Raw genomic sequence first — 27244 nt, 5'->3', positions numbered from 1 at the left:
AAAAATAAAATTTTATTTATTTTTCTTTTATTTATTTTTTTTTCACTGTCATATCAAATTTAAAGAGCTACATGTATTTCAAAATATCTGAAATATTTTTTATCAATTATGTCACATGATGTATGGACTTTTCAAAGAACATACAAAAGGAAAGGTAAGTTAAATGTCCTCAATTCTGAGATAATCATCACAGCTCATGTATAGAAAAGGTGTAACTTTTCAAACATTTGTTAAGTATTCAAAAGTTAACAAATGCAATTTGAAATAAAATTAAAGTTTGTGCCAACAGGGTTTGAACTGCAAATAGCATTTCAATCTGGTTGAAACTAATTCTAATTATGTTCCATTTCGTGATTCAGAATTGAGAATATTTACCGTATTTATCCGACAATAAGCCCATGTCTGGAATAACTCCACCCACACATAGTTCAGTAAAATATTAATTCACTGTCCTCCAATAAGCCAACCCAGACTATATTGAGTCAAAAGTTTTGTGTTGCTTGCCTGGGCTTATTACAGGATAAATACGGTACACTAATTTAGTTCTAAAAAGTGCCCTCTTCCCTGCACATAGAATTTAACTTACTCCTCAGCCAATCTGGGACGTCCTACTTTGGTTTCTACTCCGGCCTATATACACATCATCGAAACATATCTCAATTATAGCAATGTCAAGGTCATATTTTTTTTTAAAGATGCTACACCACCAATGGTGCTTCTCACAAAAATGCATAAAATGGCATTTACATTAAAAAAAATGTATCTAATTATCACCAACAAATGGAAGAGAAATTGTCAAAAGCCATCTCAAAATGAATGCTTTTTAGATTGAAAGTTACATATAAAATATAGAGGTGGAGCAAGACAGACTATCTTTGGGATGCAAGTAACAATTTGTTGACTTTGTAAGATAGAAAAGAAGCCCAAATTTTCAGAGGCTGCATGGTATTAGTGTAACGGATGTAACTTTTGGCATCGTAATAAATATACAGTCTATTGTTGTTCAATAGAAAATTATTACTCCTTGTCGGAGATGTAGCATCTTTAATGTATCAGGTATCGTTAATCTATAAAAAGTTCTCTAGTCCATTTCTTCCAAATGATATTTTACCAATTTAATCACCCAGTTATGAATTCATTATAAAAGAATATTAAAGAGAATAATGCTGAAAACCTTGAACTGAGCATAAAAATGTATCAATCAGTTTGATATTATTTTACTCAATAAGGAATAAATTTAAGTTGAGTATAGTTGTTTTTTTATAACTATATTAGTGTTGTTCTGCCTTAATTGCCTTCAATAATCACCTGTAAGTGGGGAAAGATTATCCATGGATCCGCGTGGATACGGCCAGATTTTCATCGGAATTTTAGTATCCCCACCTCCAGGTTTATGATCTACATTTTCCAAGGATTTCACTTTGGATTGCCCTTGCCACTGCAACTTATGGTTCTCCACACTCACATTGCCACCTCCGGGAACATATCCAGCATTCTCCAGCGATCCGACCTTTGGGTCTGCTTGCCAACGAGGCGTATCAGTTACAATGGTGACATTTCCACCACCGGGCTGATATCCCGAGTTTTCAAGAGAGCCTACCTTAGGCGATGCTTTCCAATTATTTTTCTCATTGACTATTGAAATTTGACCCCCTCCAGGAACATGTTCACGATTTTCAAGAGAACCAACTTTAGGATTTGCCCTCCAATTTAAAGGTTCCGTATGTATTTCCACGTTTCCACCACCGGGCTGATATCCTGAGTTTTCAAGAGAACCGACCTTAGGTGAGGCTTTCCAATTACTTTTTTCGTTAACTATTGAAATCTGTCCTCCACCGGGAATGTGTTCACGATTTTCAAGGGACCCAACTTTCGGATTCGCTCTCCAATTCAATGGTTCTGTATGTATTTCGACATTTCCACCACCTGGCTGGTGGTTTTTATTATCTAATGAACCCACTTTTGGTGCTGCTTTCCAATTTGTTTGCTCTGTGACCATCTGGACATTACCTCCCTTTGGCTGATAGTTTTTATTTTCTAGTGAACCAACTTTAGCTTGCGCTCTCCACTTAACATTTTCGGATAAAACCTGGACGTTTCCTCCGCCGGGCTGGTAATCCTTGTTTTCTAGAGATTTCACTTTAGACTGTCTGTTCCAGTTCACTTTCTCATTGAGGATTTTTACATCTCCGCCACGAGGTGTGTGGTTGGAATTGTCTAATGATCCCACTTTAGAACTTGCATTCCATTTAGGTGGAGCGTCAAGAATCTGAACATTACCCCCTCCGGGCCGATATCCTTTATTTTCTAACGATTTCACCTTTGATTTTTTCTCCCACTGTAGTCTCTCATGCATTATTTGAACATAACCCCCACCTGGAGTATGCTGTGCGTTTTCCAAAGATCCTACTTTTGGCTTGCCATTGAATCTTTTTGGCTCCACAGGGACTTCAAGTCTCCCTGTGTTAGGATTTTCACGTACCCCTTTCCAGTTATGTTCGATTGATCGATTGGCATAATACTTCGGAAATTTGATGGTTCCTTTATTTTCCTCATCACTTCCAAAACTTGTTGGCCTTCTCTGCGTTCGGGAAATGTGATCAGGATCCAGCGAGCCTATTTTTGACTCCTTTTTCCAGTTGACAGAATTTTTGGGAATTTCCTTATAACTTTGTTTTGGTTTGTGTTGGATATTTTCCAGAGAGTTGATCTTGGGTTTTCCTTGGAACCCCAGATCTATATCGGGTAGTTTAGTATATTGTGAACGTGATTTGTTATCACGAGCCATTGTTTTCATTGCCATGGATATATTTCTTTAAAAAAGCACTTCACTTTCAAAAGTCTAAATGAGCTTATATGAAAAGTCATTAAAGAGTGCTATTAAATAGTTTTAGTGATGATATAAAAATACTCATAGATTTTATATACATGTCAAACATCATCACTTCTATGGCTACACATACTTTTCTCTGCTAACCACAGGATCGTGGAAATTAGTATAAACGGTAGACTCGAGTAACAGTCACGAAAGTAAGACTCCAGTCAAAATAGACTAATTCACTCCAGTATCGGAACAACTACTTCACTCCAGTATCGGAACAACTACTTCACTCCAGTATCGGAACAACTACTTCACTCCAGTAGTAACGGACCAATTCACTCCAGTATCGGAACAACTACTTCACTCCAGTAGTAACGGACCAATTCACTCCAGTATCGGGACAACAACTTCACTCCAGTATCGGAACAACTACTTCACTCCAGTAGTAATGGACCAATTCACTCCAGTAGTAACGGACCAATTCACTCCAGTAGTAACGGACCAATTCACTCCAGTATCGGGACAACTACTTCACTCTAGTACCACAATTACACAATACACATTACCAAAGTCCTGAGGAAACAGTAGTATTTCTTACTACCAATTTACAAAATCTGTACAGTGGAAAGTTGTGTTGGTGTAGTTAGGCTGGAGTCGCTAGGGACTGGTGTGACAAAGAGCATTTCACTATAGTCCAATAGTCTGTTAATGTTTGTCTAAGAAAATCACAAGTAGTCTACAGGTTACTCGCTATATCCATATCCTACTGTTTTAGCCTTATCTATATCCAAATCCCTCTTGAACACTGCTCCTCTCTCGGCTGAGTCTTTGACAAACATCCACCCCACAGTGTTTAACATATGTTTACCTGGGCCTGGTTGACATTCACAATCTCATTTCCTTCGTAGTTGTAATCTTGCATTCTTTATATAGCCTGTTTATATTTATTCTCTGGTCACCGTTTATAAATTGATCCACGGATATCGACTTTTAATACATGCATTCACTTTTAAATGTATTCCACTGCTGTTTGCTGTGAAGTATATATGTACTGTTAGCCAGAGTCTTAAATTCAATTGCAACTCTCCATGTTCAGGGTCAGAGGTCGACTTCTGTGTACTTGGACACCCATGAAAACAAGTGTATACACACACAGGTGTACACTATCTCCCAGGTGGAGACGAGTGACATTCGAAAAATCTGTCAATATGTTCGGTAAAGCAATAAATTATGTAAAATATATGAACACTTTAAAAATTACATCCTGCTCGGAAAAAATTCACCTTTTTAGAGATTGTAGCAGATATCTGTTGGAGGTATCCATGGTGTTGGACTATTGGTACAAGGAACCGATTGCTTTTCCATGGTCGTGTCATTCAGACTTTCAGTCATTTAAACATGTGTACAAACACTACACAGTACAAAGGTTCTAATAATCCCATTAGTCAGTTGTTCCTTTTAAATTTTCCGACCAACCGCAATATTTCGTCCTCAATGTTGAGGATAATTGTTATGCTGTTTTAAATCCATTTTGTATGAATGTTTATACATTATCCACTCGGATCCATTGTAATCTCCATTTGGTGTGTAAGTGGCATACTCATTCAGTTGTAGGTACTTTTGTTGAAGTGGCTATACCTACACATATCTAGATCTAGTAGTATCTGGTAATTCAAGAACATTCCACACCAACTAACAGAACTTGTTTAAAAGATATGTTATCTTTCTTCAACACTATCGAATACTATATTTGATATATTTTCTAATTTCTTATATTAATCAATATCATAATTAACTTGATTAATTTATCAAAATCTGTTTATGATAAAGAAACTAACACAGAGAAGAGAGAATAAGTTTGCATGTGATTACCGAAGATAATACAATTTTTTTTTCTCCAAACTAAGTATGCCAAGTTGTGTCGATTTGATTGTAGATAATTAACAATGGGCAGGGTGTTTTAATATGGAGTGCCTTATTAGGTGTCTAGGTTGTTATTATCGATATTACTGATCCCATGGGGTTATAGGCCCAATATTATCTAACGATCTCCCGGCAGCATACAGCGTTTCGTTTTACCTGGTCAATTACACCTGGTGTCTCATTCATAAGATACTTAGACTGTTATACCCACCTAATCTGTAGCCACCTGATCATATAATATTATACAGAATTTCTGTACAGTTATATTAATATATACTGCCTCAAAATCTGAGAATTTACTTAATATTCTGTCACTAATATCATATTTATCTGTAAATTTGCCCGCTGTCTATAAATCAGCCCCCTTCACCATTTTTGTAGAATCATAAATTTTAAGGTAGAGTGCTAAAAGTGGTTTACAAATAAACTCTGCTGAAACTTTAATACTTAACTTTTTAAAGTAGGAGAGATACCTTATTTGAGGATAAATACAGTAAAAACTTTTACACTAGGGTGTGGGGGTGGGGGAGTATTTGAGGATAAATACGGTACTTAACTTTTATACTACTACGGTACTTAACTTTTACACTAGAGGAGGGGGCTTATTTGATGATAAAGGGAGTACTAAACTTTAACACTAAGGGAAGGGGCTTATTTGAGGATATAACATACAGTACAAAACGTTTACACTAAGGGAGGGGGCTTAAATATTTGAAGATACAGTACAAAACTAATACAATAAAGGAGTGGGGGGCTTATTTGAGGATAAATGTGGTACTTCCTTGATTATAATAATATTCTATATCGTATGTGATCAGCACATTTATTGAATGAGGCTATTAGGTACTGACACTAACAAATCACTATTTTACATGGACATAACATGTAAACATTTTGAATTATCATCCTCTTACATGATTACTGCCGATTTTAAAGGGCAAGGCATATACATCCAGCTTGCCGAAAGGTTTATCGGCCTAGCCATATTTATTCTTGGTTTCTTGTATGTTAACAAAACTAAGGGTCATCTATAGAGGAAAATAATGTTGAATCTTAAAAAGGAACAGATATCCACACAGCAATCAACAAGTACAGTGTATATGTCACACAAATAATCACAGCTGAAAGATAACCAAAACAAGTGTCTATAGCATGAAACAGGGTCATATTTGTTTGACTGGTTTGGTTTGGTTTATTTTGTTTAATGTCCTATTAACAGCCAGGGTCATTTAAGGAGTGTCAGGTTTGGAGGTGGAGGAAAGCCGGAGTACCCGGAGAAAAACTACCGGCCTAGGAGAAAAACTACCGGCCTAGTCGATCCGTACCTGGCAACTGCCCCACGTAGGTTTCGAACTCGCAACCCAGAGGTGGAGGGCTAGTGATAAAGTGTCGGGACACCTTAACCACTCGGCCACCGTTTGACTGGATTTGATTTGATTAAGCTAGGCATATATATGCATTAATTTTGTTTTGCCCTTGAAATGCTCCTATTGCATAATATTATGACATCTGCTCATAGAAAGAAGGATGTTTTCAAGAGAAAAAATTGAAATGCTGAGTTTGGGGCTTTTTTCAGAAATCTGCATCTTTTACCTCAAACTCAGGAGTTTAACAATATTTCCTAAAATAGTCTTTTTGATATATTCAGAGTTCTTCATAGTGTCTAATAACAGCATTTTTGATGACTGAAATGCCTCCCTTTATGCCATATTTGTGTGATATTATTCATAACTGCCATTTGCATTTCAATGACAAAACAATTTTTTTGTTTTTTGTATGTCATATGAGTATATTTCCCGTTCTTGTTTGTTACATTTCATTTTTTCATGTTGTTGTATGTTATATAACTTACCTTTTTTCATGTTCTATGTTTGTGGTGTAGTTTTTGTATAGTTTGGCAGATTGTCATGAAAAGCTGCCAACTCACTATGTACATACTGTCACTATACCTTCTCTGATCAAACACACACATATATCCACCAAAACAAAGAGATTAGAATCAATTTTGACTTGTTCGTCTCCCTGCCTCAAATTCTTAAATCAAACCTGATTGCCTGGACATCAATATTGAAAGTTTCTTAACCACCATGCCTGGTGCTGTTATATCTTATGTCTCCATGTTGTTTGGGGATCTGGATGTTCATATTATCCATGACAAATGACATGTCACTATGATCGTGTTAAGTATTCAGCTACTGTATTACTATGGAAACGAAACAACCTAGATTAGGGATTGTTTTCGACTCTGAAGCTAGTTCAGAGTTCCAATCGGCCAGCTGACAATCAGTACTACCACTAGACTATAGGGAAATTCCCATCAGCCAACTGACAATCAGTACTACCACTAGACTATAGGGAAATTCCCATCAGCCAACTGACAATCACTACCACTAGACTATAGGGAAATTCACATCAGCCAGCTGACAATCACTACTACCACTAGACTATAGGGAAATTCCCATCAGCCAGCTGACAATCACTACTACCACTAGACTATAGGGAAATTCCCATCAGCCAACTGACAATCACTACCACTAGACTATAGGGAAATTCCCATCAGCCAACTGACAATCACTACCACTAGACTATAGGGAAATTCACATCAGCCAGCTAACAATCACGCCTACCACTAGACTATAGGGAAATTCCCATCAGCCAACTGACAATCACTACCACTAGACTATAGGGAAATTCACATCAGCCAGCTAACAATGACGCCTACCACTAGATCATAGGGAAATTCCCATCAGCCAGCTGACAATCACTACTACCACTAGACTATAGGGAAATTCCCACCAGCCAACTGACAATCACTACTACCACTAGACTATAAGGAAATTCCAATCAGCAAGCTGACAATCACTACTACCACTAGATCATAGGGAAATTCCCATCAGCCAGCTGACAATCACTACTACCACTAAACTATAGGAAAATTCCCATCAGCCAGCTGACAATCACTACTACCACTAGACTATAGGGAAATTCCAGTCAGCCAACAGACACTAAACTATAGGGAAATTTCCGTCAGCTAGTTGACAATCACTTCTACAACTAGACTATAGGGAAACTCCCATCAGCCAGCTGACAATCACTACTACCACTAGACTATAAGGAAATTCCAATCAGCAAGCTGACAATCACTACTACCACTAGATCATAGGGAAATTCCCATCAGCCAGCTGACAATCACTACTACCACTAGACTATAGGGAAATTCCCATCAGCCAGCTGACAATCACTACCACTAAACTATAGGAAAATTCCCATCAGCCAGCTGACAATCACTACTACCACTAGACTATAGGGAAATTCCCATCAGCCAGCTGACAATCACTACTACCACTAGACTATAAGGAAATTCCAATCAGCAAGCTGACAATCACTACTACCACTAGATCATAGGGAAATTCCCATCAGCCAGCTGACAATCAGTCCTACCACTAGATCATAGGGGAATTCTCATCAGCCAGCTGACAATCACTACTACCACTAGACTATAGGGAAATTCCAGTCAGCCAACAGACACTAGACTATAGGGAAATTTCCATCAGCCAGTTGACAATCACTTCTACCACTAGACTATAGGGAAATTCCCACCAGCCAACTGACAATCACTACTACCACTAGACTATAGGGAAATTCCCATCAGCCAGCTGACAATCACTACTACCACTAAACTATAGGGAAATTCCCACCAGCCAACTGACAATCACTACTACCACTAGACTATAGGGAAATTCCCATCAGCCAGCTGACAATCACTACTATCACTAGACTATAGGGAAATTCCCACCAGCCAACTGACAATCACTACTACCACTAGACTATAGGGGAATTCCCATCAGCCAGCTGACAATCAGTACTACCACTAGACTATAGGGAAATTCCCATCAGCCAGCTGACAATCACTACTACCACTAGACTATAGGGAAATTCCCATCAGCCAGCTGACAATCACTACTACCACTAGACTATAGGGAAATTCCCATCAGCCAGCTGACAATTAACACTACAACTAGACTATAGGGAAATTCCCATCAGCCAACTGACAATCACTACTACCACTAGACTATAGGGAAATTCCCATCAGCTAGCTGACAATCACTACTACCACTAGACTATAGGGAAATTCCAATCTGCCAACAGACACTAGACTATAGGGAAATTCCCATCAGCCAGCTGACAATCACTACTACCACTTGACTATAGGGAAATTCCCATCAGCCAGCTGACAATCAGTACTACCACTAGACTATAGGGAAATTCCCATCAGCCAACTGACAATCACTACCACTAGACTATAGGGGAATTCCAATCTGCCAACAGACACTAGACTATAGGGAAATTCCCATCAGCCAGCTGACAATCACTACTACCACTAGACTATAGGGAAATTCCAATCTGCCAACAGACACTAGACTATAGGGAAATTCCCATCAGCCAGCTGACAATCACTACTACCACTTGACTATAGGGAAATTCCCATCAGCCAGCTGACAATCAGTACTACCACTAGACTATAGGGAAATTCCAATCAGCCAGCTGACAATCACTACCACTAGACTATAGGGGAATTCCAATCTGTCAACAGACACTAGACTATAGGGAAATTCCCATCAGCCAGCTGACAATCACTACTACCACTAGACTATAGGGAAATTCCAATCTGCCAACAGACACTAGACTATAGGGAAATTCCCATCAGCCAGCTGACAATCACTACTACCACTAGACTATAGGGAAATTCCCATCAGCCAGCTGACAATCAGTACTACCACTAGACTATAGGGAAATTCCCATCAGCCAGCTGACAATCACTACTACCACTAGATCATAGGGAAATTCCCATCAGACAGCTGACAATCACTACTACCACTAGACTATAGGGAAATTCCCATCAGCCAGCTGACAATCACTAGTACCACTAGACTATAGGGAAATTCCCATCAGCCAGCTGACAATCACTACTACCACTAGACTATAGGGAAATTCCCATCAGCCAGCTGACAATCACTACTACCACTAGACTATAGGGAAATTCCCATCAGCCAGCTGACAATCAGTACTACCACTAGACTATAGGGAAATTCCCATCAGCCAGCTGACAATCACTACTACCACTAGATCATAGGGAAATTCCCATCAGTAAGCTGACAATCACTACTACCACTAGACTATAGGGAAATTCCCATCAGCCAGCTGACAATCACTACTACCACTAGATCATAGGGAAATTCCCATCAGTAAGCTGACAATCACTACTACCACTAGACTATAGGGAAATTCCCATCAGCCAGCTGACAATCACTACTACCACTAGGCTATAGGGAAATTCCCATCAGCCAGCTGACAATCACTACTACCACTAGACTATAGGGGAATTCCCATCAGTAAGCTGACACTCACTACTACCACTAGACTATAGGGAAATTCCCATCAGCCAGCTGACAATCAGTACTACCACTAGACTATAGGGAAATTCCCACCAGCCAACTGACAATCACTACTACCACTAGACTATAGGGAAATTCCCATCAGCCAGCTGACAATCACTACTACCACTAGACTATAGGGAAATTCACATCAGCCAGCTGACAATCACTACCACTAGACTATAGGGGAATTCCAATCTGCCAATAGACACTAGACTATAGGGAAATTCCCATCAGCCAGCTGACAATCACTACTACCACTAGACTATAGGGAAATTCCAATCTGCCAACAGACACTAGACTATAGGGAAATTCCCATCAGCCAGCTGACAATCACTACTACCACTAGACTATAGGGAAATTCCCATCAGCCAGCTGACAATCAGTACTACCACTAGACTATAGGGAAATTCCCATCAGCCAGCTGACAATCACTACTACCACTAGATCATAGGGAAATTCCAATCAGACAGCTGACAATCACTACTACCACTAGACTATAGGGAAATTCCCATCAGCCAGCTGACAATCACTACTACCACTAGACTATAGGGAAATTCCCATCAGCCAGCTGACAATCACTACTACCACTAGACTATAGGGAAATTCACATCAGCCAGCTGACAATCAGTACTACCACTAGACTATAGGGAAATTCCCATCAGCCAGCTGACAATCACTACTACCACTAGATCATAGGGAAATTCCCATCAGTAAGCTGACAATCACTACTACCACTAGACTATAGGGAAATTCCCATCAGCCAGCTGACAATCACTACTACCACTAGATCATAGGGAAATTCCCATCAGTAAGCTGACAATCACTACTACCACTAGACTATAGGGAAATTCCCATCAGCCAGCTGACAATCACTACTACCACTAGGCTATAGGGAAATTCCCATCAGCCAGCTGACAATCACTACTACCACTAGACTATAGGGGAATTCCCATCAGCCAGCTGACAGTCACTACTACCACTAGACTATAGGGGAATTCCCATCAGTAAGCTGACACTCACTACTACCACTAGACTATAGGGAAATTCCCATCAGCCAGCTGACAATCAGTACTACCACTAGACTATAGGGAAATTCCCACCAGCCAACTGACAATCACTACTACCACTAGACTATAGGGAAATTCCCATCAGCCAGCTGACAATCACTACTACCACTAGACTATAGGGAAATTCACATCAGCCAGCTGACAATCACTACTACCACTAGACTAGAGGGAAATTCACATCAGCCAGCTGACAATCACTACTACCACTAGACTATAGGGAAATTCACATCAGCCAGCTGACAATCACTACTACCACTAGACTATAGGGAAATTCCCATCAGCCAACTGTCAATCACTACTACCACTAGACTATAGGGAAATTCCAATCTGCCAACAGACATTAGACTATAGGGAAATTCCCATCAGCCAGCTGACAATCACTACTACCACTAGACTATAGGGACATTCCCATCAGCCAGCTGACAATCAGTACTACCACTAGACTATAGGGAAATTCCCATCAGCCAGCTGACAATCACTACTACCACTAGATCATAGGGAAATTCCCATCAGCCAGCTGACAATCACTACTACCACTAGACTATAGGGAAATTCCCATCAGCCAGCTGACAATCACTACTACCACTAGACTATAGGGAAATTCCCATCAGCCAGCTGACAATCACTACTACCACTAGACTATAGGGAAATTCCCATCAGCCAGCTGACAATCACTACTACCACTAGACTATAGGGAAATTCCCATCAGCCAGCTGACAATCACTACTACCACTAGATCATAGGGAAATTCCCATCAGTAAGCTGACAATCACTACTACCACTAGACTATAGGGAAATTCCCATCAGCCAGCTGACAATCACTACTACCACTAGATCATAGGGAAATTCCCATCAGTAAGCTGACAATCACTACTACCACTAGACTATAGGGAAATTCCCATCAGCCAGCTGACAATCACTACTACCACTAGACTATAGGGAAATTCCCATCAGCCAGCTGACAATCACTACTACCACCAGACTATAGGGGAATTCCCATCAGCCAGCTGACAGTCACTACTACCACTAGACTATAGGGGAATTCCCATCAGTAAGCTGACAATCACTACTACCACTAGACTATAGGGAAATTCCCATCAGCCAGCTGACAATCAGTACTACCACTAGACTATAGGGAAATTCACATCAGCCAGCTGACAATCACTACTACCACTAGACTATAGGGAAATTCACATCAGCCAGCTGACAATCACTACTACCACTAGACTATAGGGAAATTCACATCAGCCAGCTGACAATCACTACTACCACTAGACTATAGGGAAATTCACATCAGCCAGCTGACAATCACTACTACCACTAGACTATAGGGAAATTCCCATCAGCCAACTGTCAATCACTACTACCACTAGACTATAGGGAAATTCACATCAGCCAGCTGACAATCACTACTACCACTAGACTAGAGGGAAATTCACATCAGCCAGCTGACAATCACTACTACCACTAGACTATAGGGAAATTCACATCAGCCAGCTGACAATCACTACTACCACTAGACTATAGGGAAATTCCCATCAGCCAACTGTCAATCACTACTACCACTAGACTATAGGGAAATTCCAATCTGCCAACAGACATTAGACTATAGGGAAATTCCCATCAGCCAGCTGACAATCACTACTACCACTAGACTATAGGGACATTCCCATCAGCCAGCTGACAATCAGTACTACCACTAGACTATAGGGAAATTCCCATCAGCCAGCTGACAATCACTACTACCACTAGATCATAGGGAAATTCCCATCAGACAGCTGACAATCACTACTACCACTAGACTATAGGGAAATTCCCATCAGCCAGCTGACAATCACTACTACCACTAGACTATAGGGAAATTCCCATCAGCCAGCTGACAATCACTACTACCACTAGACTATAGGGAAATTCCCATCAGCCAGCTGACAATCACTACTACCACTAGACTATAGGGAAATTCCCATCAGCCAGCTGACAATCACTACTACCACTAGATCATAGGGAAATTCCCATCAGTAAGCTGACAATCACTACTACCACTAGACTATAGGGAAATTCCCATCAGCCAGCTGACAATCACTACTACCACTAGATCATAGGGAAATTCCCATCAGTAAGCTGACAATCACTACTACCACTAGACTATAGGGAAATTCCCATCAGCCAGCTGACAATCACTACTACCACTAGACTATAGGGAAATTCCCATCAGCCAGCTGACAATCACTACTACCACCAGACTATAGGGGAATTCCCATCAGCCAGCTGACAGTCACTACTACCACTAGACTATAGGGGAATTCCCATCAGTAAGCTGACAATCACTACTACCACTAGACTATAGGGAAATTCCCATCAGCCAGCTGACAATCAGTACTACCACTAGACTATAGGGAAATTCCCACCAGCCAACTGACAATCACTACTACCACTAGACTATAGGGAAATTCACATCAGCCAGCTGACAATCACTACTACCACTAGACTATAGGGAAATTCACATCAGCCAGCTGACAATCACTACTACCACTAGACTATAGGGAAATTCACATCAGCCAGCTGACAATCACTACTACCACTAGACTATAGGGAAATTCACATCAGCCAGCTGACAATCACTACTACCACTAGACTATAGGGAAATTCCCATCAGCCAACTGTCAATCACTACTACCACTAGACTATAGGGAAATTCCAATCTGCCAACAGATATTAGACTATAGGGAAATTCCCATCAGCCAGCTGACAATCACTACTACCACTAGAATATAGGGGAATTCCCATCAGCCAGCTGACAATCACTACTACCACTAGACTATAGCAAAATTCCTCTAAGGTCCAAAGACATTCCAGATTCATAACATATATGTAGTTCCTAAGAAGCCTTAGTTGCCCAAAGTTTACACTTGGACTGACCAACAACAATCTTTGAGGATCAAAGAAAAGTACCCTGCTTATGCTAGGGCTCAAACTAGTGACAATCACTCTCTAAGCAGATATCCTATCACATGGCTAACGAGAATTTACCATTGGTTGAAATACAGAATTGTAAGCATACAGGTATATTTGTTTGTGTGGTTTATTACAGTGTCATCAATACATATCAAGTAAGGTACAAACGTATACAGGAGAAATTTGGACTTGAATTGGGGAATTGCTAGTGAGAAGTACAAAAATTCACAGTCTTAATTATCAGATATTGATATAAATGATTTTAAATATTGCACAGACATGGGAAATGATATATTGTGATTAAGATACATATCTATATATACATATAGGACTATTCTGATATACATTAAGCTTTGTACACACGAAGGGATGACACAAAATACTTTCCGCAAAGATTTCAAAGAAATTTCAGCTATTTTTGGATGGCTAAAATAGTCTTTTGTAAATGATTTATAATAAGATGAGTCATTTACTGAAACACCTGGTAATTATCAGAGAACATTTGTCCCTTATTGTTTCACCCTGGGTCTACATGATCACTGTTCTGACTCTTGGTCAAGTGAGACTTGTTCCGATGATTCTTCAGCGGAGGAAATTGGTGTTCCCTCCCCCTGGGAGTGAATTCTGTCTGTTTCGGGAGATTCATCTTCTGAAACATGATTCCATGGCAGTTTTTCAGACACGACCTGGAAATTTCCTCCACCGGCCTGGTGTTTTCTGTTGAGAAATGAGCCAACCTTTGGGTCAGACTTCCAGTTCAGTTCGTCCTCTGGGTACTCTACGTTACCCCCTCCGGGCTGATGTTTTTTGTTAACAAGAGATCCCACCTTTGGTGAAGCGTTCCAATCCAGTTCCTCTGTGTTATAAGCCACATTGCCACCTCCAGGTTCATAATTTTTGTTTTCAAGAGATCCCACTTTTGGTGAAGCATTCCAATCTAGTTCCTCTGTTTTATAGGCCACATTGCCTCCACCAGGCTGAAAATTCTTGTTAACAAGAGATCCAACTTTCGGCGAAGCATTCCAGACGAGTTCCTCAGTGTGATAATTCTTGTTGCCTCCCTTTGGTTTATGAGTCGTATTTTCCAGCGAGCCGATCTTTGACTCTGCTTTCCAAGTAAGTGGCATGGTCTTGTATTCAACATTTCCGCCACCTGCCTGGTATCCCATGTTCTGAAATGAGCCCACTTTTGATTGCGCATTCCATTTCTTCTTTTCTGTCAGCACTTGTACATTTCCTCCCCCAGGCTGGTAATTTTTATTGTCCATTGACCCCACCTTCGATGAAGCTTGCCACTTGACGGGGTACTCAATTGTCTTCTTTCGCTTTTTGGTTGGTATGTAGCCAATGTTATCAAATGAGCCAATTTTTGACTGCACATTCCAGTTGAACTTCTTATTGCTGATTTCTACATACCCACTTTTTGGCATGTAGTGAATATTTAGAAGAGATCCCACCTTGGAACTTGAGTCCCACTGTGGTCTCTCATCAGGAATTTCCACATTCCCACCGCCTGGTTTGTGTCCAGCATTCTCCAGTGATCTTACTTTAGGTTTCCCAACAAATTTCTTTGGTGTAACTGGAATTTCAAGTTTTCCAGTTACAGAATTTTCATAAGCTCCATCCCATTTTTCCTTTACTCGACTGGCATGACTTTTTGGAAGGACGATTGTCTTAGTGTGTTGGTTATCGTTCCAATTCTGCGGCTTCTTTTTAGTCCGATCTATGTGCTCAGGGGTCAATGGACTTGACCTTTGCTTCACTTTTCCAGATGACTGGGAATGATGGAACCTCTTTGTAGCTCTGTTTAGGTTGGTATTGAGTGTTGGACAAAGAGTTAATTTTAGGTTTTCCACGGTAACCCATGTCAATACTGGGCAAATGGACCCAGTCCGACTTATCACGAGGTCTACGCTTCTTGGTGCTGGTTTCCATAGTTATGTCTCACCAACCTCCTGTTTAGTAGGATCAATCCTATAGCATCAAGTAACACTCTGTACAGATATCAGTTTGACTTTTGAGAGTCTTAGTCCAGATTACTGATTTAAAATGTCTCTATCCTCTTGATCAGTAATTTGCTGTAGGTACAGAGATATGATATGATCCACTTACCAGACTATCACTTGCCCAATTCTACACAGAATAGAGATATTTGTTCAATCTAAACACAATAAACAAGAATCACATGTCCAGGGACCAAACAATGTACAAATAAATCTCACTTAAAACTATCTGCTTCAGCTTACAGCTATGTTATTACCTGGCACACAACAAATCTCCCAAGATACTAATCTCCCTAACCAATTAGCTGTATACCTTTAAACTTCCACGTTGATTAAGCCAACAATATGTTCCTGACAATAAAACCAAGCAAAGAGATATTACTAAAGAATTAGAAAACAAATTGAGCAGGGAGCTAGGGTTCACATACATATACCCCACACCTTTTTTTCAGTAAACGGTAAATGAAATTATCTTTCTTTTGAAGTGTTCTCTAGAAAGTTAAATTAAGCCTGGTAAAACCTAATCAGGTGTTTTGATGCTGTGTTATGGTGTGAATATGAACTAACTCTGTTTTGGGGTCCATGAAATATCTATTACATATTTATCTTTTAACAAAAAGTGGACAAGTGTGACCCTGACCACAAGATCTATTCGGGTGTAGAACTTGATGTTTTGATGCTGTTTTATAGTGTGAATATGAACTAACTCTGATTAGGGGTCCATGAAATATCTATTACATATTTATCTTTTAACAAAAAGTGGATAATTGTGACCCTGACCACAAGATCTTATCGGGTCTAGAACTAAATGATATATATGATACTATGGTGTGAAAATAATAACTGTATCTATTACCATGTTCATGAGAAATAACTTGCATGTACATGTACTCAAGCTTTTTGCCAAAGATATACACATATCAACTAGGATGAGCAGACAATATGATTAAATATCTCTTTACTAGGTCCAGGTATTGAAAATTTTGTTACTTTAACATTATAGCCACTTTAGATATTTTGTAATGTTCCATGAGGCGAGTCTGACTTTGTTATTATAGTACAAATACTTTAAGCCATATTCTCATGAACAAGAGGCCCAGAGGGCCTGCATATAAAAAATATTCCAATTTATGATTACAATCATTTCCCTTTTTGTGACACAGCTGCCGGAGCTTTCTTGTTGGAAATTGGAAGCATTTACGTCTAGTTCCAATGATGGTTCGTAGCAAACAAGAACAACATACAATTGTTGAATAAACAATTTCTGTCAATTTGTAGGCATTTTGGGGATAATTAATACTGGCACACCTTCATTGGTACTTACTCTAAACAGTTCAACTAAGCAGAAGTCTTCATTTCCTCAAGATTATTGTATATAAATAGCGGAACTCACATTTTCTCCAAACTCCCACAGACAAATTTTGAGATTTATTGGACAATGGTTGAATTTTGACCAACCTGAGGAAGCTGCTATAAATTCATTTTTCCATTTGTCATTTGAAAATGAACCATCAGCTTAGTTCTCCATATAAGATTGTACAAGTTCAAACATTTTGATGAATTAGAAGCTTCGTTCCAGTTACCATGGCAACAGAAATGGTGCTTGTCCAGTGCTGAGCTAAACCAGAGTGCTTACATTGACAAAGAACAACTGCTTATATATTCCAAAAATATGATGTAGATTCAATGATCACTCATGTCTGAATAGAGGTTAATTGAAATCTTACAACCTAACATACCCTTTATACTATTATCAGTGTATACATATTACTGTAAAAGGTAACATGGAGGAAGACAAGCACTGGATGGAGAGATCGATGGAGGGACAGATAACCTGATAATCATACGGCACCACATATTCTAGTTATATTTGGACTTATAAATAAATAAAGACTGTTTTTTTGCATTCAAATTTGAAAAGTTTTCCATATTGTGTATAATTCCCTGTAAATTATTTGTTCTAGAGCTGTAGTCCATTCTATTAAAATGAGGTTTAAAAAATAATTTTATAACCATCCTCTAATTTTAAAGTTCAAAATAGTAAAGTTGCTACTAAGTATCATAAAATTGGAACACTCCACTTTATCCCGGATGATTTCTCAATAAAATCGTTTACTATACTATTTGGATATATGTCAAGAAGTGACTGGCCGAGAAATCTCCAGGGCTAACAAGATTGTATTTCAATTTAGCAAGGTTGTCTGACAATGTCAGATTCTATTTCTACCAGAATCAATCACATGAAGTTGGCTCCCAAAGGAAACTAGATCGTTACAAACCACCTTGTATCTCATTCATGGTAACTATTGACATGGTACGTTATTCTATTATATGAACTTTTAGATTTTAATAATGCTTATGGTATTGAGTGAATTCCTGTTGGAGTTTTCCTAGCGGCTTACATACAAATATGTAATATTGATCGACAGCAGGGCTGTCTGGCACATGTCCAATAGTCATTCCACGGCCATGGGTGTATACCCAGTTATTATTGCGGTTTATTGGCACTAATACCTCATGTATTACAAAGTACATAATCGATAGATTATCCCGTAACAAAAGTAAAATGAATTTCCATTCCAGTAGCTAACCACCTCAGACCACTACTTCAGTAATTCTGTTTTAAAGATAACAAGAGGCCTAACTGAGAGCCTTTACACTTATATAATAAAGTATTAGCGAGATCTATTGTCAACTTAGTTGTACTTAAAAGGCAGAACTAGAGACCTGCGGGGCCAGCTGGATTGCTTACCTTGATATTTAAACTCAAGCAACATTACTGCATTAATCCAGCATTATAAGCCTATGGTGCAGTTCAATAATAAATGAAAACTTTAATATATTGTCGTGCAATAAACTGGACACTAACACTATTGTCTGAGATAAAGTTTATAAACCGGACACTAACACTATTGTCTGAGATAAAGTTTATAAACCGGACACTAACACTATTGTCTGAGATAAAGTTTATAAACCGGACACTAACACTATTGTCTGAGATAAAGTTTAAGTGATGGCCCCCTAGGCTTATATCATTATGGTACAGAAAAGTGGCAGTAATGAGTAAATATGGCAAAACAGGATTGATTACTGTGAGGTAAAACTTTTATAACTTTCAGGACTCTTTCAGAAAAAAATATTTAAACTGTAACAGGAAACTTTTCTTTCACACACCTTCCAGGATCCTCTCTACAATTTAGGTTGAAAGGAAACTGACCTCTGATTTGAACTGACAAAAAGTGGTTGATAGCTAGGTGCTAAATGAGGACTTACAGTGAAGAGTTGATGTGAATTATAGAGGATTTACTCATAAATATGATGATAGTATTCATTCCTGCTTTCAAGGAACTGTGAAAGTGTTTGCACAGCTACGTTTTTTATAATTCATTTTTCACACTACATCAACATCGATTAAGCTTGCATGGACTGGCTACTACAAATGCACAATGATAACAGCCATCAATGTAAATATTGAAGATTCTAGAAATATTATTTCACACCATACAGTAAACTGAAAGCGCTAAGGAGATTGATTTTGTAATCATAAACAAACATAGGTTTGGCTTCTCATACAATTTACTGAAATGAATGAACATTGATTTTATCAAAGCAATTATATCGCATGAAAAAATGGACGTTTTGACCAACAAGAATTACATGTAATTATACGCAAGTCGCAGTCACAACTGGAAAACTAACACTGTTGTCTGACTTCATTGCAGGCGAGACAACAATGGTCAAGAACATTAAAGCATGTCTGTGCCATAAATGAAATCACCGCTTTTATCTAGCAACTTATTGTCCAAAAAACAAAGCATGTCTGTGTCAAGAAATGAAATCACTGCTTTTATCTAGCAACTTATTGTCCAAAAAACAGTCTATTTATAATACTTTCATGCGACAAGGTGTGAAGCTTTAGTGCAGCTATATATAGATGTGACATTCATGCAGCAATCTTAGTGCTGCAAAACTACGTATGAAACGTTGACACAAGCTGAAACACAACAGACAGCTTTTGAGCCACAATTTAGTGTGGCCTAACTAAAAGTCACAATATCGTGGTTGTCTGCTACAATTATACGTGTAAAGCCATTCAGTTCTGTTAAAGGGATCAGATATATATGCTTCAAAGTATGGAAATCATCAAAGATGAACATATGTATGTAAACAACATCCTTAGAAAGTACATGTAAATTCATTAATTTCATTTGTATCCTCCACATAACTTGCAGTATAGCAGGGGTGTGCAATAAATACTAAATACTTATATCCATACACAAAAGTAATCATTCTGTTCATGTGTTTTGTATGAAAGGCATCGACAAAATTAAATCAACAAATTTTCTATTATCTTATACAGTTGGTGTCAATATAGAATTAAACAAGATACCTAATAAACCAACCCTAGTTAATACAGACAGCTCTTAGCCATACGACTTCTAACTCTGGACAAATGAGGGATTACACAGGGATGGATACGATGCAGCAACATCTAGTGTCCTATATATATGGACTAACAGACAGAAAACGAGATGTTTGAGAGGCTGGGTGTTATGTAATATTGGATTCAGTTTATCCAGACAGAATGACATCAGAGCAGCTTCAACACATATAAAGCAAGGAACCAAGAACCTGTTCAAATTTTTTATGAAGCATGATTCAGAGCCATTGGGAACATCACATTTTGAATGTGAAAGATCCCCCAATACTACTAACAGTGCTTAAACAAAACTGAAAGCGCAAACTTGAAGGTGGCTTATCTTTCGGGTGAAATTTAAGGAAAAGCATTTTAACTGGAAATCCAAGATGGCCATTATATTTTTCTGATCAGTCAATACATACAACTAATACATCAAAGGAAAACCACACCTCAAGTCTCAGGTACCTCCTAAAATTCCCAGACATGGTTGCATAGGAGAGAACAAAGACTGAAAGGGGGGTCTTGGGGACGTCCCCTAGTGGGGTTACAAGGGCCAGAATTGAACATCAAAGTTTTATGAAAAGCAGAATTCTGCTGTAAAGCTGAAAATAATCCTGTCTGAAATCCTGAGAAAACACACTAACAAACTCTTAACTCTCCAAATGTATTATGCCTGTCTGTTGTCTATTCTGATGTCTGGGAAGCCATTTTGTTTTCAATCAGCCCCAAAATACAACTATAACAACCCAAACATTTGTGTAATAGTTTCTATGACAGAATACATGCATGGATGAAAAAGGTGATTTCTGCAGCCAACTATCTCAGAATGATGGAATAAATATGAAAAAGCCAAATGAATTTATCCAGAACCGATTCACTAAAGCACCATGCATGCAATGATTTAACCCCCTCCACCTTTGGTAAAAACTACCAAGTTCCATTAGAATTGGGAAATTTACACTGGGAATGACCCATTGTATTTCTATGATTTATGTAAATGTCCCTTGAAAAGTGTCTACTTTCAACAAAAACAAAATTATTTCATTGAAAGTCACTCCAACAAAATGGCACCTGAGAATAACAGGAGGAAAAACCTAAACACTTACCTTTTTTTCTCCTCCTCCAGGTTTATGAGTAGCATTATCTTTGGAACCAATTTTGGATGCAGCCTTCTCTTTAAAATCTAACTTCTTCGTTTCAATCTGAAGAGAAATATATGATATGTTAAATGTAAAGTAGCATGCTAGATTCAGATACAAGGTACAAAATACATATTCCTATATCATGTTTGTCCTTCTGTGTAGTCCAGAAAGGCAGTTGGAGGGGTGGGGTTAGAATATATAATCTGAACTGAAATGGTGACAGGTGAATGTTATCCAAAAATTTTCTGGAAGATGTTCAAAGGAAAATGATGGGAGGTGGAAAACTGATGTTTCACCAACCAAAATCTCAATGGCATGTTGTGACAGGTGATTTAAAATGTGATTTAGGAAATTTGGATATGGTTAGAACATAATAAGAGCACAATATTCACCTGTCTGACGCCAAAGTGACATAAACTCCTGTATCAAAATGCATAAAATAGGGAAATTTAATAACAATCGAATAATATAATAGTGTATGTCAAGGTAACAAATCCTTATGTCTCATATAGATCACTTTGATTTAAAGCAATGTCATAAAACTTTAAATACTGAAACAAACGGAAACTAGTAGTGCTTATTGGGGACCGTTACATACCCTTAACAATCCCTGCAGTCGTAAATCAAGAAATTGATATCTCAAAAGTGTTTGTGATGTCATACTACACCTACATAACAAATTGCATCAAGATCTGACAATGTCTAAATTTCGACCAGTCAGGGGCCTCTGTCCAGCTGACCGCTTGACCAATTGAACATAAAATGCATTTGCACACCACAGGTCATGCACAAACTTCGTTTGGGGGACATGATTATTTTGTCAGGAAATGTTTCAGAGTGCCACTCACAGAAAAAACAATTACAAATATCACGATTACAAAATGACTGCTACCAAGTTTTAAAGATATCAGCTGAAAACATGGGGAGGAGATCTCCAGATAAACACAGACAGACAGACAGGAAGATGACAGATGTGCAATGTCATACTATAACACTCCATCAAGATTTTGACAGGAACATAAAACAAGCGTACTCAAGTACATAAGATTAGGCTAAGATACAAGATTTGACCGAGACCACTGAACACAAAATAGATCTGAGAAGACACATACCTTTTTGTCTCCCCCGCCAGCTTTATGATCCATATTGTCCTTGGATCCGACCTTCGATGCAGCCTTCTCCTTAAAGTCTAGCTTGGCAGTTTCAATCTGCAACAAAAACCATACTGCTGATAACACACTTCTAGAATAGGAAATATGAATATCATCACAAAACAATATTCATGTTAGACTGAACATATCTGCTGTTTCAAGAATAGTGCGATGTTCCCTTATTCCCAGAATTGAAAGTAGCCACCTCTTAAGTTAAAGCATTTATAAAATTAGAATTGCCCAAATGGAAAAAAAAAATTACCCCTGCATCATGAAAATTCCAAAACTTTGGCAAAAATAGTTAGCTGTCAAGTACAGCAAAATAATAAAGCCCCTCTATTACCAAGAGCCAGTTGATTTTGCCATCCTTAATGTACAGATATATGTACAAAAATACAATGTGCTGTCATCATACAATGCATGTTGCACTCAGCTCCAACATATGGTATATAAGGAGTTGTATTTCTAATTACATGTACAAGATTTCTCAAGTAGAATACAGACAAGGGAGATAACTCAAGAAAAAAAAAATTGGACCATCAGTTTTTTCCTTCATGCATATCTACATTGTAACTACTTTTGACTAATTAAGCTACATGAATGGACAATAGACACATAACATTACACAGTAACCATGGAAACAGAAATTGACAGACAATAGACACATCACATTACACAGTAACCATGGAGACAAAATTGATAGACAATTGACACATCACATTACACAGTAACCATGGAGACAGAAATTGATAGACAATTGACACATCACATTACACAGTAACCATGGAGACAGAAATTGATAGACAATAGACAAATTGCATTACACAGTAACCATGGAGACAGAAATTGTTAGACAACAGACACATAGCATTACACAGTAACCATGGAGACAGAAATTGATAGACAACAGACACATAACACTACACAGCAACCTTGGAAAAGCGAATTTGAGAGACAATAAACACATCATATTACACAGTAACCATGGAAATAGAATTTGAGAGACAATAAACACATCATATTACACAGTAACCATGGAAATAGAATTTGAGAGACAATAAACACATCATATTACACAGTAACCATGGAAATAGAATTTGAGAGACAATAGACACATAGTTTTATGTTCCAGCTGGCTTCCTGTTAAATCTTCTTGTAAACTCAAAATAAAATACATTTAAATAAAGTACCACTAGTTTGTGTTCTGTGCAGAATAAAAGCAAACATAACAGAAGCAGATATTTCATGCATTTTATATGACATGCAAAGATGAACAGTGTACACCCTAAGTCACTTAAGCATCACAGTGAGATGCTAATTAACATTTATCAATATGATAAAGATGCAGGAACATGTATAGTTATACCATATAGCGGGTTGTTTTTATGGGCTTTGATTTTCATGATTTTCACTCAATTAGATTGAAATTTATTCAGTTTATGGGATCTACACATTTGGAGGAAGAAAATATAAATACTGTTTTCTATGTGATTTTGTTAATTATATATATGAAGTAAGCTCTAGTTGGTTAAATGATAACTTTTTAAAATATTTATATATTTCAGACATAATTTAAGTTGAAAAAATATAAGAGGCCCATAAGGCATGTATCTTTTCAGTCAATTTAAAGTTCTTTATCTGTACAAAAGATTAAGGGTTATCGAGTAATAATGTCACGATCCATCTATTTCAAACAGGATCAGACAACATATTTACACCTTCACCTAAGGATACTCTGGTGGAACTTTGGTCAAAATCCACTCAGGCATTCTGGATGAGTAGAATTCTAAAGAGAAGTTCATAGTTTGACAAATAACCACACACAAATGCATGTACACTGGTATTTCAGAATGATAATACATTTGTAGTAGATTTCAACTTCAGGTAAATTCAGAACTTTGTATGTGAGCTATCATTGTCAGGTTTGACTTATGAACAGCACAAAGATATACAATGTAGCTTGTATTGGTGGAGATCATGTTTAATTGTACTGTAAATTGTGGAAGTCAAACACTTAAAAAGTATCATACTCATGTATTCTCAGGCTCATTATTTACGACTTTGTTTCACTTTCATAGCTCAATTGAGTACTATTCTCTCGGACATCATTGTCAAAGTCAAAGGAACTTAAATTCACTATATATTGACACCGGTGGCAGTGGCCAACACTAGAGCTGTCAATTCTAATGATCTACAAAAGTAATATACCTCCCCACAAAAATATCCCGCTATATGGTTGATAATAAACAAAGGCACATGTAGACAGAGTCTTGATTACGAGGTAAACCATACTTTAACATTGCCGCCTCCAGCTTCATGCTTCACGTTATCCAATGACCCGACTCTCGACTCTGTTTTCCAGGCAACCTTTTCATTTGTTATCTAGATGTAAATAGCCAGACAGAAAAGATCTGAAATTAATTCTTTGATGCTTTCAAATTGTTACCTAATACTGGAAGTGATGATATTAAATAACTCTTTAGGTGTCGTCAGAAGATTCTACTCGGTTTAGGAAAAGATTTTGGTTCAAACTGTACTTCTGTATTTAAAGAAATAGAGCACAATGAATGATCAGTCAAACTCAAAATCATGTCGTTTTCAATTTGTACTGTTCGCTTAACCTACAATTAAATGAAAATTGACTGTAGTATTGATATATCCAACTTTTATTTACAATTAATGATCAGAGACACAAAGTTTGAATTATGTGTCACTTTTCAATAAAAAAAAACACAGAGTGAATTCAGAATAAACTGTGAATTGGTTTTGAAGAAATCAAGAGTGAACTCCCTTCTATGGCTCCATAGGGTAAAACAAAATCAGTGACGATAACCCTTATACTTTAATCTAACTGAAACAGAAGATTACAAAAAAATATCGAACCGTCTCTCTCTTTTTAGAAGTTATTTCAGCCAAGCTAAAGTGACATGGAATAATGAGTCTATTTTTGATGTTATGCAGTAACATGATAAAAATATCTGCCAATAAATATGTTTGATTCATGCAGGATTACATTGTTCTACAAGGATGCCAAGGCAGACAGAGTCATAGTCTCCTCATTAAATATAAATACATGTTATGCATACAAATTTTAATGGTTATGTTGAGGAAGATGATGTGATCAAAGCAATTTAGGAAGAAAGCATCAGCCACATTGAAAGCAAATTGAACAAGCCAGAAGGAGCCAGGAGATTATACGTTATCATATATATCCCTATAAACCAGTTTCTGGACAGCAGGATGTGGGAATAAAATCAATTTACTATCATTTCTGATAAAAAAATTCCTTTACTCTCCGTTTTCTTACCAATTCAAAATAGTTTACCATACCGTGGTACATAAAACACCTGTCATAAACCATGAGACAGTTTTATGTATCATCGATATAGTGTGAAATATTCAGAAGCTATTGTGTTAATGAAACAATCTTCCATTACCAGTAGATGAATTATGCAACACATCAGAAAGAAGATGTACCATCGATTGAACCTTTTATGGTAATAGATCTCTCCCTACAAAACTATCCCATCACTCTCTCAAGGTATTGAGCTGGCAATAGTGACAGAACATTTGTTATAATCCTTTAAATATTAATTATTATAATTGTGTAGGTTTCTGATGTATCTAGCTCCCATTACATAAATGTCACACTGTACTTGTGTGTTTAAAATTCCTTAAAAAAATGAATTAATGTTACATTTGTTTTTTTAACAAACAAACAAAAATGCTTCACTTACCTAGAATTTACATATGAATGAAATGTATTATCGATTGACATTTCTTTTTTTTATCAAAAACTTAAAAATACTAATGGAAAGATGGCACAAAAACAAATTCAATGAATAAATATAAATAGATCAGTTGGTGTAAAACAGTTACTCAATAAATTCTATCCAATTATCACCAGCAAACACATTGTTTTCCAAAATGCATAAAGGGCCATAACTATAAGAATTATAGATATATCTGTTGAAGTTCTTGATCTTCACGAGTGATAAATCTTACGAGACTCGAATTTAAGCTAGTTCATCAATAATGGACAGAAATAGAAAGTGACCTTCAAACAGAATGTAGCATGTTGCACACTAGATGAGTGTAAGTAACAATATCATCTAATCCTCACAACAATACCAATCAGGCTGTATTTTACAGACCATATATTTTAACTGTAACATTAATTAATGTGAACAATTTTAATGATACTATCAAATTATATAAAGAATCATGCCAAGAGATCAAACAAGAACTCATAAGTACATAAGTAAATTCGAAACAAAAAACAGTTTTCTTTTAATATTAACACTTTCATTTTTGTAAATGGTGC

At 37.6% G+C, this 27244-nt stretch overlaps 1 protein-coding gene across 11 annotated transcripts in view; it reads right to left on the bottom strand.

Moving 5' to 3' along the window:
- Positions 1-27244, bottom strand: part of LOC117322308 (microtubule-associated protein 2-like) — a 77554-nt gene that overhangs the window by 25268 nt on the left and 25042 nt on the right. For 7 of the 11 annotated variants that reach the window (XM_033877152.1, XM_033877153.1, XM_033877148.1 and 4 more), the window contains 3 exons: positions 25213-25302; positions 22882-22977; positions 21734-21829 (listed from right to left, as the gene is read on the bottom strand). In XM_033877152.1, the coding sequence (XP_033733043.1) occupies positions 21734-21829; positions 22882-22977; positions 25213-25302 (282 nt within the window). The remainder of the gene's footprint in view (positions 1-21733; positions 21830-22881; positions 22978-25212; positions 25303-27244) is intronic. The other 4 variants (XM_033877157.1, XM_033877150.1, XM_033877160.1 and 1 more) reach the window with 1 other exon arrangement.

Source organism: Pecten maximus, chromosome 2 (genome assembly GCF_902652985.1).
Source record: "Pecten maximus chromosome 2, xPecMax1.1, whole genome shotgun sequence".
Lineage (NCBI taxonomy): Eukaryota > Metazoa > Mollusca > Bivalvia > Pectinida > Pectinidae > Pecten > Pecten maximus.
This window is presented reverse-complemented; position numbering and strand designations above follow the sequence as displayed.